This window comes from Rhinoderma darwinii, chromosome 1 (genome assembly GCF_050947455.1).
Source record: "Rhinoderma darwinii isolate aRhiDar2 chromosome 1, aRhiDar2.hap1, whole genome shotgun sequence".
Lineage (NCBI taxonomy): Eukaryota > Metazoa > Chordata > Amphibia > Anura > Rhinodermatidae > Rhinoderma > Rhinoderma darwinii.
Genome location: NC_134687.1, coordinates 9938225 through 9953937, shown reverse-complemented (window position 1 = coordinate 9953937; position 15713 = coordinate 9938225). Strand labels below are relative to the sequence as shown.

Here is a 15713-nt window from a genome sequence, read left to right as displayed (position 1 = left end):
AGGGAAAGCGGAGGGAGAGAGGGGGTCAGGCCGGGGTTAATGGAGCACTGGCTGATGAACTTGAAGTGGCTGAGAAGAGGCCTGCATGGACTGTAACAGGTGGATATCTGCGTGCACCTCGCTGGTGTCAGCCACAGAATCAGTCTAATCTGTGTTACTCCTTAAAGCAACACTCCAGTGTGTATATATATATGCTGCAAAGTTATAGTTAATTCACATGGTCGCCTTATCTTGCCTGCTTCTGGCTCCGTTCCCTCGTTCCAGTCCCCACTGTCTGGGATCCAAGACGGCTGCCGCTTTCTCAGACTTTGATTTGGAGAGCGTTGTCTCCAAGTCTGAGATGCCTCGACCTCCACCGCCCTCGGATGGTCCAACGCTGATGACATCAGTCCTGTGTCGATCTCTGACACTTCCCCCTGCTGGGTTCTTGACAGGAGTTCTGTCTCTGTCATCAGAGCGCCCCCTGCATCTGGTGCTGAGCACTACAGCTTATACTGACCGCTGTTACTATTTGTGCAAGGTATCGCAAGAAATAAATGACAATGAAGAAGAGATAAGGAGGAGTGGGCATTGGAGGTGTTCTGTGGGGATGGGGAGCGGTGGGCACTGGAGGTGTTCTGTGGGGATGGGGAGCGGTGGGCACTGGAGGTGTTCTGTGGGGATGGGGAGCGGTGGGCACTGGAGGTGTACTGTGGGTATGCGGAGTGGTGGGATTTGTAGATTCCAGTCAGTGACGGAGCGGAGGGGACTGGGGGTTCACTGTTGTGATTGAGGTGGGGGAGGTGTGGTGGTGGGTGTGCTCTTATCAATGGCAGTACGTGGGGATTGGTGGGGTCTCTGGTAAAGGACACTGGCTGGGAGTAGGGGCAGAGTTATTAGGACCTCGTCCTTCCTCGTAGATGAGAATGATGATGTGTCGCTCAGGTTATGGCACGGCTGAGCTGCTCTCGTTTTCAGCCCCTCACTGATCCCGGGGTGACAGATGTCATTATTAACCCTGCAGAGCTGTATCTGCCCATCTCATGGCCCCGCTGCTGGTAGATCTCTATAAACATACTGTGAGATCATAGGGGCAACGTCTGGCTCAGATACAATGTGCAGTGATAAGGACACAGGAGAAAACCATTAGTACGGTCCAGGGACTGTGATCACCGCTGGCTGCTACCTGCTAATGGGACGGCTACTGTTCCTGGTCCCCTGAGGCCACCGAGTCAACTTGTTATGATGTCCTACTAAGTACTTGCTGACCCCCTGACCCTGGAGCAGCCCGAGGAGCAGGGGCTTCTGTTACATGCCCCCAGTCTCTGGAGAGGGTTATGGTTGGATATGTTCTCTGCATTTGAGCCTGGAGGATCCTTAACCCCTGTGTATCTCCTGCAGCTCCTTTCAGCATTCCGCCTTTTTAATAGTTTTACACTTGTAATAAAGTTTGACACTGCAGATTCTTGCTTATATATCTGCACTGACGTCAGTACTGATACACTGACGCATCATAAAACTGCAAGTCTGTATGTTTGGTTTTTTTTTGGCCATGGTCATGGCCACTTGTAAGTTTTATACTTCAGAGCTGCATTTACAATTCTTCTGCTTGTTGATGGAAACAGTCAGACAACTTCTTAATAAACACATCCTTAACAGCTTACTTAATTTTCCATAATGTAGTTAGTTTCTACAACATAGCTCTGAAGCCTGCAGAATTGTGAATTCAGCTCTGCAGTATAATACAGGCTGTAACTCAGGATCAGTACAGGATAAGTAATGTAATGTATGTACACAGTGACTCCACCAGCAGAATAGTGAGTGCAGCTCTGGAGTATAATACAGGATGTAACTCGGGGTCAGTACAGGATAAGTAATGTAATGTATGTACACAGTGACTCCACCAGCAGAATAATGAGTGCAGCTCTGGACTATAATACAGGATGTAACTCAGGATCAGTACAAGATAAGTAATGTAATGTATGTACACAGTGACTCCACCAGCAGAATAGTTAGTGCAGCTCTGGAGTATAATACAGGATGTAACTCAGGATCAGTACAGGATAAGTAATGTATGTACACAGTGACCCCACCAGCAGAATAGTGAGTGCAGCTCTGGAGTATAATAAAGGATATAACTCAGGATCAGTGCAGGATAAGTAATGTAATGTATGTACACAGTGACTCCACCAGCAGAATAGTGAGTGCAGCTCTGGAGTATAATACAGGATGTAACTCGGGGTCAGTACAGGATAAGTAATGTAATGTATGTACACAGTGACTCCACCAGCAGAATAATGAGTGCAGCTCTGGACTATAATACAGGATGTAACTCAGGATCAGTACAAGATAAGTAATGTAATGTATGTACACAGTGACTCCACCAGCAGAATAGTTAGTGCAGCTCTGGAGTATAATACAGGATGTAACTCAGGATCAGTACAGGATAAGTAATGTAATGTATGTACACAGTGACTCCACCAGCAGAATAGTGAGTGCAGCTCTGGAGTATAATACAGGATGTAACTCAGGATCAGCACAGGATAAGTAATGTAATGTATGTACACAGTGACTCCACCAGCAGAATAATGAGTGCAGCTCTGGACTATAATACAGGATGTAACTCAGGATCAGTGATGTAATGTATGTACACAGTGACTCCACCAGCAGAATAGTGAGTGCAGCTCTGGAGTATAATACAGGATGTAACTCAGGATCAGTACAGGATAAGTAATGTAATGTATGTACACAGTGACTCCACCAGCAGAATAGTGAGTGCAGCTCTGGAGTATAATACAGGATGTAACTCAGGATCAGTACAGGATAAGTAATGTATGTACACAGTGACTCCACCAGCAGAATAGTGAGTGCAGGTCTGGAGTATAATACAGCATGTAACTCAGGATCAGTACAGGATAAGTAATGTATGTACACAGTGACTCCACCAGCAGAATAATGAGTGCAGCTCTGGACTATAATACAGGATGTAACTCAGGATCAGTACAAGATAAGTAATGTAATGTATGTACACAGTGACTCCACCAGCAGAATAGTTAGTGCAGCTCTGGAGTATAATACAGGATGTAACTCAGGATCAGTACAGGATAAGTAATGTAATGTATGTACACAGTGACTCCACCAGCAGAATAGTGAGTGCAGCTCTGGAGTATAATACAGGATGTAACTCAGGATCAGCACAGGATAAGTAATGTAATGTATGTACACAGTGACTCCACCAGCAGAATAATGAGTGCAGCTCTGGACTATAATACAGGATGTAACTCAGGATCAGTGATGTAATGTATGTACACAGTGACTCCACCAGCAGAATAGTGAGTGCAGCTCTGGAGTATAATACAGGATGTAACTCAGGATCAGTACAGGATAAGTAATGTAATGTATGTACACAGTGACTCCACCAGCAGAATAGTGAGTGCAGCTCTGGAGTATAATACAGGATGTAACTCAGGATCAGTACAGGATAAGTAATGTATGTACACAGTGACTCCACCAGCAGAATAGTGAGTGCAGGTCTGGAGTATAATACAGCATGTAACTCAGGATCAGTACAGGATAAGTAATGTATGTACACAGTGACTCCACCAGCAGAATAATGAGTGCAGCTCTGGACTATAATACAGGATGTAACTCAGGATCAGTACAAGATAAGTAATGTATGTACACAGTGACTCCACCAGCAGAATAGTTAGTGCATCTCTGGAGTATAATAGAGGATGTAACTCAGGATCAGTACAGGATAAGTAATGTAATGTATGTACACAGTGACTCCACCAGCAGAATAGTGAGTGCAGCTCTGGAGTATAATACAGGATGTAACTCAGGATCAGTACAGGATAAGTAATGTAATGTATGTACACAGTGACTCCACCAGCAGAATAGTGAGTGCAGCTCTGGAGTATAATACAGGATGTAACTCAGGATCAGTACAGGATAAGTAATGTATGTACACAGTGACTCCACCAGCAGAATAGTGAGTGCAGGTCTGGAGTATAATACAGGATGTAACTCAGGATCAGTACAGGATAAGTTATGTATGTACACAGTGACTCCACCAGCAGAATAGTGAGTGCAGCTCTGGAGTATAATACAGGATGTAACTCAGGATCAGCACAGGATAAGTAATGTAATGTATGTACACAGTGACTCCACCAGCAGAATAATGAGTGCAGCTCTGGACTATAATACAGGATGTAACTCAGGATCAGTACAAGATAAGTAATGTAATGTATGTACACAGTGACTCCACCAGCAGAATAGTGAGTGCAGCTCTGGAGTATAATACAGGATATAACTCAGGATCAGTGATGTAATGTATGTACACAGTGACTCCACCAGCAGAATAGTGAGTGCAGCTCTGGAGTATAATACAGGATGTAACTCAGGATCAGTACAGGATAAGTAATGTAATGTATGTACACAGTGACTCCACCAGCAGAATAGTGAGTGCAGCTCTGGAGTATAATACAGGATGTAACTCAGGATAAGTACAGGATAAGTAATGTAATGTATGTACACAGTGACTCCACCAGCAGAATAGTGAGTGCAGCTCTGGAGTATAATACAGGATATAACTCAGGATCAGTACAGGATAAGTAATGTAATGTATGTACACAGTGACTCCACAAGCAGAATAGTGAGTGCAGCTCTGGAGTATAACACAGGATATAACTCAGTGATCAGTGATGTAGTTATAAAGTGACAGAATCTACGTATAAAATTATATCTATATAGAGTGTAAAATGTTTTTTTTATAGATGGATATCATTTTTGTTTCTATAGCTACTTTTAATGGTGCCCATTTTCCTTTGTTTCTGATCATCTTTGGGATATGTGCTCCAGCTCCTTTTCATGATGTTTTCTTCTCATTTTAGGGTTCTCGGGAGGTCTTTGAGAACTACTACAGGAAGCAGAGGAGAAAGCAGGCACGACTGGTGCTACAGCCACCATCTAACATGGTAAGTTTCCCAATGGCTGTCCCTGGTCGGTTTATGGGGAGCTCCACCAAGCTCCGTGACGCCCCCTGCAAAACGGTCTTGTATCCTGAGGTCTTCTGTGCCTCATATCTGGTGTCCTGGTGATGGATTTACCCTCTGACTACTGTGTTTTTGGAGCAGGGGGTATATTGTCTACCTGATGACTGGTCGTACTGTATAGCCCCACCAGTGGCCTCTTGACGTCACGTGTAGTGAATGAGCGCATGTTCACGTTACCTTGTGTGACATTGAGTACGTTGATACCTGGACCTGCATTCATCCTCACTGACTCTGTAAACTTTTCTGTTACAGCATGAGACTCTGGACGGATACAGGAAATACTTCCACCAGATAGTAGGGTAAGTGAATGTCCTCTACCCCACAGGTATCATTGTGTGTGGAGAGCGTACAGCGTCCTGCAGTGTCTGTATTCACACCCACATCCCCGGATGAAGCTGCGCCTAGTGTGTGCGGTCTGTGCGAGCGATCCTCAGGCTGCAACTCTGCACATCCACTGCGATCCTACAACCTGCCTACAATCCTACAACACTGCGATCCTACAACACTGCGATCCCACAACCTGCCTACAATCCTGCAACACTGCGATCCTACAACCTGCCTACAATCCTACAACACTGCGATCCTACAACCTGCCTACAATCCTACACCACTGCGATCCTACAACCTGCCTACAATCCTACAACACTGCGATCCTACAACCTGCCTAAAATCCTACAACACTGCGATCCTACAACCTGCCTACAATCCTACAACACTGCGATCCCACAACCTGCCTACAATCCTACAACACTGCTATCCCACTACCTGCCTACAATCCTACAACACTGCAATCCTACAACCTGCCTACATTCCTACAACACTGCGATCCCACAACCTGCCTACAATCCTACAACACTTCGATCCTACAACCTGCCTACAATCCTACAACACTGCGATCCCACAACCTTCCTACAACACTGCGATCCCACAACCTGCCTACAATCCTACAACACTGCGATCCTACAACCTGCCTACATTCCTACAACACTGCGATCCCACAACCTGCCTACAATCCTACAACACTTCGATCCTACAACCTGCCTACAATCCTACAACACTGCGATCCCACAACCTTCCTACAACACTGCGATCCCACAACCTGCCTACAATCCTACAACACTGCGATCCCACAACCTGCCTACAATCCTACAACACTGCGATCCCACAACCTGCCTGCGATCCTACAACCTGCCTACAATACTGCGATCCCACAACCTGCCTACAATCCTACAACACTGCGATCCTACAACCTGCCTACAATCCTACAACACTGCGATCCCACAACCTGCCTACAACACTGCGATCCCACAACCTGCCTACAATCCTACAACACTGCGATCCTACAACCTGCCTGTGATCCTACAACCTACAACACTGTGATCCTACAACCTGCCTACAATCCTACAACACTGCGATCCTACAACACTGCAATCCTACAACCTGCCTGCTATCCTACAACCTGCCTACAAACCTACAACACTGCGATCCTACAACCTGCCTACAATACTGCGATACCACACAACCTGCCTACAGTCCTACAACACTGCGATCCCACAATCTGCCTACAGTCCTACAACACTGCGATCCCACAACCTGCCTACAATTCTACAACACTGCGATCCCACAACCTGCCTACAATCCTACAACACTGCGATCCCACTACCTGCCTACAATCCTACAACACTGCGATCCCACAACCTGCCTACAATCCTACAACCCTGCGTTCCTACAACCTGCCTACAATCCTACAACACTGCGATCCCACAACCTGCCTACAATCCTACAACACTGCGATCCCACAACCTGCATACAATCCTACAACACTGCGATCCCACTACCTGCCTACAATCCTACAACCTGCCTACAATCCTACAACCTGCCTACAATCCTACAACACTGCGATCCCACAACATGCCTACAATCCTACAACACTGCGATGCCACAACCTGCCTACAATCCTACAACACTGCGATCCTACAACCTGCCTACAATCCTACAACACTGCGATCCTACAACCTGCCTGTGATCCTACAACCTACCTACAACACTGTGATCCTACAACCTGCCTACAATCCTACAACACTGCGATCCTACAACACTGCAATCCTACAACCTACCCGCTATCCTACAACCTGCCTACAAACCTACAACACTGCGATCCTACAACCTGCCTACAATACTGCGATACCACAACCTGCCTACTGTCCTACAACACTGCGATCCCACAATCTGCCTACAGTCCTACAACACTGCGATCCCACAACCTGTCTACAATCCTACAACACTGCGATCCCACAACCTGTCTACAATCCTACAACACTGCGATCCTACAACCTGCCTACAATCCTACAACACTGCGATCCTACAACCTGCCTACAATCCTACAACACTGCGATCCTACAACCTGCCTACAATCCTGCGATACCACAACCTGCCTACAATCCTACAACACTGCGATCCCACAATCTGCCTACGGTCCTACATCACTGCGATCCCACAACCTGCCTACAATCCTACATCACTGCGATCCCACAACCTGCCTACAATCCTACAACACTGCGTTCCTACAACCTGCCTACAATCCTACAACCTGCCTACAATCCCACAACACTGCGATCCTACAACCTTCCTTTAATCCTACAACACTGCGATCCTACAACCTGCCTACAATCCTACAACACTGCGATCCCACAACCTGCCTACAATCCTACAACACTGCGATCCCACAACCTGCCTACAATCCTACAACACTGCGATCCCACAACCTGCCTACAATCCTACAACACTGCGATCCCACAACCTGCCTACAATCCTACATCACTGCGATCCCACAACCTGCCTACAATCCTACAACACTGCGATCCCACAACCTGCCTACAATCCTACAACGCTGCGATCCCACAACCTGCCTACAATCCTACAACACTGCGATCCTACAACCTGCCTACAATCCTACAACACTGCGATCCTACAACCTGCCTACAATCCTACAACACTGCGATCCTACAACCTGCCTACAATCCTACAACACTGCGATCCTACAACCTGCCTACAATCCTACAACACTGCGATCCCACAACCTGCCTTCAATCCTACAACACTGCGATCCTACAATCCTACAACACTGCGATCCTACAACCTGCCTACAATCCTACAACCTGCCTACAATCCTACAACGCTGCGATCCCACAACCTGCCTACAATCCTACATCACTGCGATCCCACAACCTGCCTACAATCCTACAACACTGCGTTCCTACAACCTGCCTTCAATCCTACAACACTGCGATCCTACAATCCCACAACACTGCGATCCTACAACCTTCCTTTAATCCTACAACACTGCGATACTACAACCTGCCTACAATCCTACAACCTGCCTACAATCCTACAACATTGCGATCCTACAACCTGCCTACAATCCTACAACACTGCGATCCCACAACCTGCCTACAATCCTACAACACTGCGATCCTACAACCTGCCTACAATCCTACAACACTGCGATCCCACAACCTGCCTACAATCCTACACCACTGCGATCCTACAACCTGCCTACAATCCTACAACACTGCGATCCCACAACCTGCCTACAATCCTACAACACTGCGATCCTACAACCTGCCTACAATCCTACAACACTGCGATCCTACAACCTGCCTACAATCCTACAACACTGCGATCCTACAACCTGCCTACAATCCTACAACACTGCGATCCCACAACCTGCCTACAATCCTACAACACTGCGATCCCACAACCTGCCTACATTCCTACAACACTGCGATCCTACAATCCCACAACACTGCGATCCTACAACCTTCCTTCAATCCCACAACACTGCGATCCTTCAACCTTCCTACAACACTGCGATCCCACAACCTGCCTACATTCCTACAACACTGCGATCCTACAATCCCACAACACTGCGATCCTTCAACCTTCCTACAACACTGCGATCCCACAACCTGCCTACAATCCTACAACACTGCGATCCCACAACCTGCCTACATTCCTACAACACTGCGATCCTACAATCCCACAACACTGCGATCCTACAACCTTCCTTCAATCCCACAACACTGCGATCCTTCAACCTTCCTACAACACTGCGATCCTACAACCTGCCTACAATCCCACAACACTGCGATCCTACAACCTGCCTACAATCCCACAACACTGCGATCCTACAACCTGCCTACAATCCTACAACACTGCGATCCTACAACCTGCCTACAATCCTACAACACTGCGATCCTACAACCTGCCTACAATCCTACAACACTGCGATCCCACAATCCTACAACACTGCGATCCCACAATCCTACAACACTGCGATCCCACAATCCTGCGATCCTACAACCTGCCTGCTGCTTCAGGCTTCCTCGTCCGTGATATAATAGGTAGTTTCAACAGAACTTGAAAGTATAATATACTTTGTGTTTTAATTCCTCACCATTTTCAAGATCCCTGCTTGTTGTCAGTGAATGTCAACATCCATGTACTTTTCAGTCTTACCCAGGTGTCCTATGTGCAGTGCCGCTGTCTGACCTTGCTCTAGGGGAGGTCTGAACACTTGCTGATCATTCACGTTTCTGTTTTGGATATTGTAGGTTTTTCATGGTTGAGGATCACATCCTGCACACGACGGTCGGTCTGGTGAATCAGGCTTACATCGATGAGTTGTGGGAATTAGCGCTGTCGAAGACCATGGCAGCTCTGAGGACTCGCTCGGTAATCTTCCTCATTGTATTTCTTGTCTAGGTTTGTACTTGGTATAAGAGGATAATAAAGCTCGATGCTTATTAATGGTCGGCTCAAATTTTACTGTTCGCAAAAAGTAATGGTCCTATTGAAATGGCTCTGTCGCCTTAATATGTAAGGTCCGCTGTACCATAATCCCAAACAGAACAAAAAATACTGTGCCTTTCAGCTAATCGAGCCTAACAAAGAATAAAGCGGACACGTAGTTATTAGTCGTCTGCATTCATAAAGGGAGCCCTCTGCATATATATATATATATACTGCCGCTGTCCGTCACAGGTGAGGAGGGAGCGCTCCCCTCAGCAGTGCAGCCGACCTTTATCTTTATTAGCGAAAAGGTGTGATTTATTTTTTTGTGCCATTTCGCTAATAACACAGCGTACCTCTCAGTTGGCCCGCCTCCTGGCTCTAGACCTCTCAGTTGGCCCGCCTCCTGGCTCTAGACCTCTCAGTTGGCCCGCCTCCTGGCTCTAGACCTCTCAGTTGGCCCGCCTCCTGGCTCTAGACCTCTCAGTTGGCCCGCCTGCTGGCTCTTTACCTCTTAGGTGACCTCCCTGCTGGCTCTAGACCTCTTAGGTGACCTCCCTGCCGGCTCTAGACCTCTTAGGTGGCCCGCCTGCTGGCTCTAGACCTCTTAGGTGACCTCTCTGCTGACTCTAGATCTCTTAGGTGACCTCCCTGCTGGCTCTAGATCTCTTAGGTGGCCCGCCTGCTGGCTCTAGACCTCTCAATTGGCCCGCCTGCTGGCTCTAGACCTCTCAGTTGGCCCGCCTGCTGGCTCTAGACCTCTCAGTTGGCCCGCCTGCTGGCTCTAGACCTCTCAGTTGGCCCGCCTGCTGGCTCTAGACCTCTCAGTTGGCCCGCCTCCTGGCTCTTTACCTCTTAGGTGACCTCCCTGCTGGCTCTAGACCTCTTGGGTGACCTCCCTGCTGGCTCTAGACCTCTTAGGTGGCCTCCCTGCTGGCTCTAGATCTCTTAGGTGGCCTCCCTGCTGGCTCTAGATCTCTTAGGTGGCCTCCCTGCTGGCTCTAGATCTCTTAGGTGACCTCCCTGCTGGCTCTAGATCTCTTAGGTGGCCCGCCTGCTAGCTCTAGACTTCTAGGTTTTCCCTTTCCCTCTGTTAGAACTCCATGGACCATATTGGACTTCCTAATTTATTTTAAAGCGTATCGGAAATATATTTATGTCCCTGTCTTAGGGCAACGGAAAGAAGTGAGACAATTGTTCATTTCTTCGTGTTGTCTCTTATTAGTTAATGTTAAGTCGTTATGGTCCGTCTAGAAGTTACGTTAGTGGCGTGCGGCCGGCACCGCTAGTACAAGTATATTCTTATATTCAGTCCCCCGCCCTCCAGCCGCTGATTGACATTATTCTGCCTATGCGCAGTAATAGGTGGGAAGGTGTCAATCAGCGTGGGGGGGGGGGGGCAGGCACATGAGTATACTCTATATTCCTCTATATACTGACCACTGGCACAATCCGATCCTGACCTGTTGATATGTTGATGTCTCCTTTGTCCTGTAGTCGTACTGCTCCGATCCGAACCTGGTGTTGGATCTGAAGAACCTCATTGTGCATTTTGCGGACACACTACAGGTAAGATCGCGCTCTCTGTGCGCTTCTCACCCTTCACCATTGCTCCCCGATGTTTTGTGGGTTCTTCTGATCCTTATTTGCTCCCCATATCTTCCTTATTATCACATCCAGGGCTACGGCTTCCCAGTGAACCAGCTCTTTGACATGTTGCTGGAAGTCCGAGATCAGTACAGCGAGATCTTACTGAAGAAGTGGGCTGGGGTCTTCAGGTAAATGAATCCTGTGACCAAAACACACAGAGATCCATCATCGTACATTAACCCCTTGGTACCAGGCGGATCAGAACCAGCGGCGCAAATGTACAAAAGCTGTGCCTGTGGGAGTATGGCTGCGATTGATAGCAGGACTCTGTGGCAACGAGTGATTGGAAATCCGATATCTGCCACTTACCTAAAAATAAAAGTAATAAAATGTTTAAAAAAAAAAGGTTCATTTTTGGTCTCCCCATCAATGTAACGACCCGCGGAATCCGGTAAACCTGTTATTTATGCAAAAAAAATGTCAAAATCCCCCCAAAAATTTTTATTCAAATAAAAAAAAAATACACATTGAATGCTAAGATATGTCCCCAAATGGTCCCACTTCGATACAGGAGGACTTATTTTATGTAAATGGGAAAATAAAAAAGTTATGGCTGTCGGAAGGCGGCGAGGCAAAATAAAAATGTCCCTGCGTCCTTAACGCCAAAATTGGCAGCGTTTCTAAAGGCGGAAAACCCCTGTCAGTATGTCCTATTGGGGAGTATGGACGTCGTCCTGAGGACCCCCTCTATGGAGAGCTGCTCTGTAAGATCGGCACGTTCGATCCGTATATTTACTACATTGATCCATGTCCATTATCAATGGCCGCCGTGTAACGCCACATTTTCCCTGCAGCTTGCCATGGCTTCCCCCAGCAAAATCATCCAGATTGCCGGGGTTGTCGAATGCCGGACCTGTGGCAATCAGCTGATCGCCTCTCCGGTTCCCATATGATAGGGAGTCATCTCTATAGTATTTTATGACAATGGGTCCCCCGGTATAAGACCCGGCGCGGCCTCTGACTTGTCCTTGTCCTAAATAAGGATCTTTTTTTTTTGTCTTGTAGGAGTATCCTGGATGCAGATAATTACAGTCCAATCCCAGTGAGCGATGAGACGGCTTACAAGAAGATCATCAGCCAGTTCCCCTTCCAGGACCCGGAGTTAGAGAAGGTAGAGCTGAGATATTCGAGGAAACATCCCACTATGTACACAGCACTCCTGCGGCCTGAGACGGGACCGGCCGGCACAGTACCACAGGCGGCCATGACACTGGCGAGGGGCAATGTAAAAACTGGCAGCAATGGGGCCCTCTATTCAAATCCAACCAAGGCAGCTCCTGTGTGTGGTGTTGTATGGCGCGCGGCGGAGGCGGCTCGGAGGATTGACGTTTTTGGCTTTTATACACACTGCCCGCGCGTCCGGTTCTGTCGTATTTTGTGGACGGTCATAATGTCTTCTCTCTCTGTCTCTTGTTTGCAGCAACAGTTTCCCAAAAAATTCCCCTTTTCTGAATTTGTACCCAAGATCTACGGTCAGATTAAGGAGTTTATCTACGCCTGCCTGAAATTCTCTGAAGATTTACATCTAAGGTAAAGAAATAAAAGAATGTAAATGATTGAGACGCATCAAGTAGAGAGCTGTGAACTGAAGAGCTTACAATCTGTGTGCTGCAGGATTCCCTATTATATATTCCCCAGACCGGAACAGGTGGGGAGGTGCCCAGTAATATTATATAATGACCAGGTGGAGAGGTGCCCAGTAATATTATATAATGACCAGGTGGAGAGGTGCCCAGTAATATTATATAATGACCAGGTGGAGAGGTGCCCAGTAATATTATATAATGACCAGGTGGAGAGGTGCCCAGTAATATTATATAATGACCAGGTGGAGAGGTGCCCAGTAATATTATATAATGACCAGGTGGGGGGGTGCCCAGTAATATTATATAATGACCAGGTGGAGAGGTGCCCAGTAATATTATATAATGACCAGGTGGGGGGGTGCCCAGTAATATATAATGACCAGGTGTAGAGGTGCCCAGTAATATTATATAATGACCAGGTGGAGAGGTGCCCAGTAATATTATATAATGACCAGGTGGAGAGGTGCCCAGTAATATTATATAATGACCAGGTGGAGAGGTGCCCAGTAATATTATATAATGACCAGGTGGAGAGGTGCCCAGTAATATTATATAATGACCAGGTGGAGAGGTGCCCAGTAATATTATATAATGACCAGGTGGGGAGGTGCCCAGTAATATTATATAATGACCAGGTGGGGAGGTGCCCAGTAATATTATATAATGACCAGGTGGAGAGGTGCCCAGTAATATTATATAATGACCAGGTGGGGGGGTGCCCAGTAATATATAATGACCAGGTGTAGAGGTGCCCAGTAATATTATATAATGACCAGGTGGGGGGGTGCCCAGTAATATATAATGACCAGGTGGGGAGGTGCCCAGTAATATTATATAATGACCAGGTGGGGAGGTGCCCAGTAATATTATATAATGACCAGGTGGAGAGGTGCCCAGTAATATTATATAATGACCAGGTGGAGAGGTGCCCAGTAATATTATATAATGACCAGGTGGAGCGGTGCCCAGTAATATTATATAATGACCAGGTGGAGAGGTGCCCAGGAATATTATATAATGACCAGGTGGAGAGGTGCCCAGTAATATTATATAATGACCGGGTGGGGAGGTGCCCAGTAATATTATATAATGACCAGGTGGAGAGGTGCCCAGTAATATTATATAATGACCAGGTGGAGAGGTGCCCAGTAATATTATATAATGACCAGGTGGAGAGGTGCCCAGTAATATTATATAATGACCAGGTGGAGAGGTGCCCAGTAATATTATATAATGACCAGGTGGAGAGGTGCCCAGTAATATATAATGACCAGGTGGGGAGGTGCCCAGTAATATTATATAATGATCAGGTGGAGCGGTGCCCAGTAATATTATATAATGACCAGGTGGTGAGGTGCCCAGTAATATTATATAATGACCAGGTGGAGAGGTGCCCAGTAATATTATATAATGACCAGGTGGAGAGGTGCCCAGTAATATTATATAATGACCAGGTGGAGAGGTGCCCAGTAATATTATATAATGACCAGGTGGAGAGGTGCCCAGTAATATTATATAATGACCAGGTGGAGCGGTGCCCAGTAATATTATATAATGACCAGGTGGAGCGGTGCCCAGTAATATTATATAATGACCAGGTGGAGCGGTGCCCAGTAATATTATATAATGACCAGGTGGAGCGGTGCCCAGTAATATTATATAATGACCAGGTGGAGCGGTGCCCAGTAATATTATATAATGACCGGGTGGAGCGGTGCCCAGTAATATTATATAATGACCGGGTGGGGAGGTGCCCAGTAATATTATATAATGACCGGGTGGAGCGGTGCCCAGTAATATTATATAATGACCGGGTGGAGCGGTGCCCAGTAATATTATATAATGACCGGGTGGGGAGGTGCCCAGTAATATTATATAATGACCCGGTGGAGAGGTGCCCAGTAATATTATATAATGACCAGGTGGAGAGGTGCCCAGTAATATTATATAATGACCAGGTGGAGAGGTGCCCAGTAATATTATATAATGACCAGGTGGAGAGGTGCCCAGTAATATTATATAATGACCAGATGGAGAGGTGCCCAGTAATATTATATAATGACCAGGTGGAGACAGGTGCCCAGTAATATTATATAATGACCAGGTGGAGCGGTGCCCAGTAATATTATATAATGACCAGGTGGAGCGGTGCCCAGTAATATTATATAATGACCAGGTGGTGAGGTGCCCAGTAATATTATATAATGACCAGGTGGTGAGGTGCCCAGTAATATTATATAATGACCAGGTGGAGAGGTGCCCAGTAATATTATATAATGACCAGGTGGAGAGGTGCCCAGTAATATTATATAATGACCAGGTGGAGAGGTGCCCAGTAATATTATATAATGACCAGGTGGGGAGGTGCCCAGTAATATTATATAATGACCAGGTGGAGAGGTGCCCAGTAATATTATATAATGACCAGGTGGAGAGGTGCCCAGTAATATTATATAATGACCAGGTGGGGAGGTGCCCAGTAATATTATATAATGACCAGGTGGAGAGGTGCCCAGTAATATTATATAATGACCAGGTGGAGAGGTGCCCAGTAATATTATATAATGACCAGGTGGAGAGGTGCCCAGTAATATTATATAATGACCAGGTGGAGAGGTGCCCAGTAATATTATATAATGACCAGGTGGAGAGG

The 15713-nt window shown here is 46.7% G+C and overlaps 1 protein-coding gene across 1 annotated transcript in view; it reads left to right on the top strand.

Annotated features, from left to right (window-relative positions):
- The window catches only part of EXOC6B (exocyst complex component 6B), a 319935-nt gene that overhangs the window by 133749 nt on the left and 170473 nt on the right, over nt 1-15713 (top strand). Inside the window, exons 9-15 of the mRNA XM_075855644.1 lie at nt 4872-4955; nt 5286-5332; nt 9647-9767; nt 11322-11393; nt 11505-11602; nt 12480-12585; nt 12895-13004. Of these exons, the coding sequence (XP_075711759.1) occupies nt 4872-4955; nt 5286-5332; nt 9647-9767; nt 11322-11393; nt 11505-11602; nt 12480-12585; nt 12895-13004 (638 nt within the window). The remainder of the gene's footprint in view (nt 1-4871; nt 4956-5285; nt 5333-9646; nt 9768-11321; nt 11394-11504; nt 11603-12479; nt 12586-12894; nt 13005-15713) is intronic.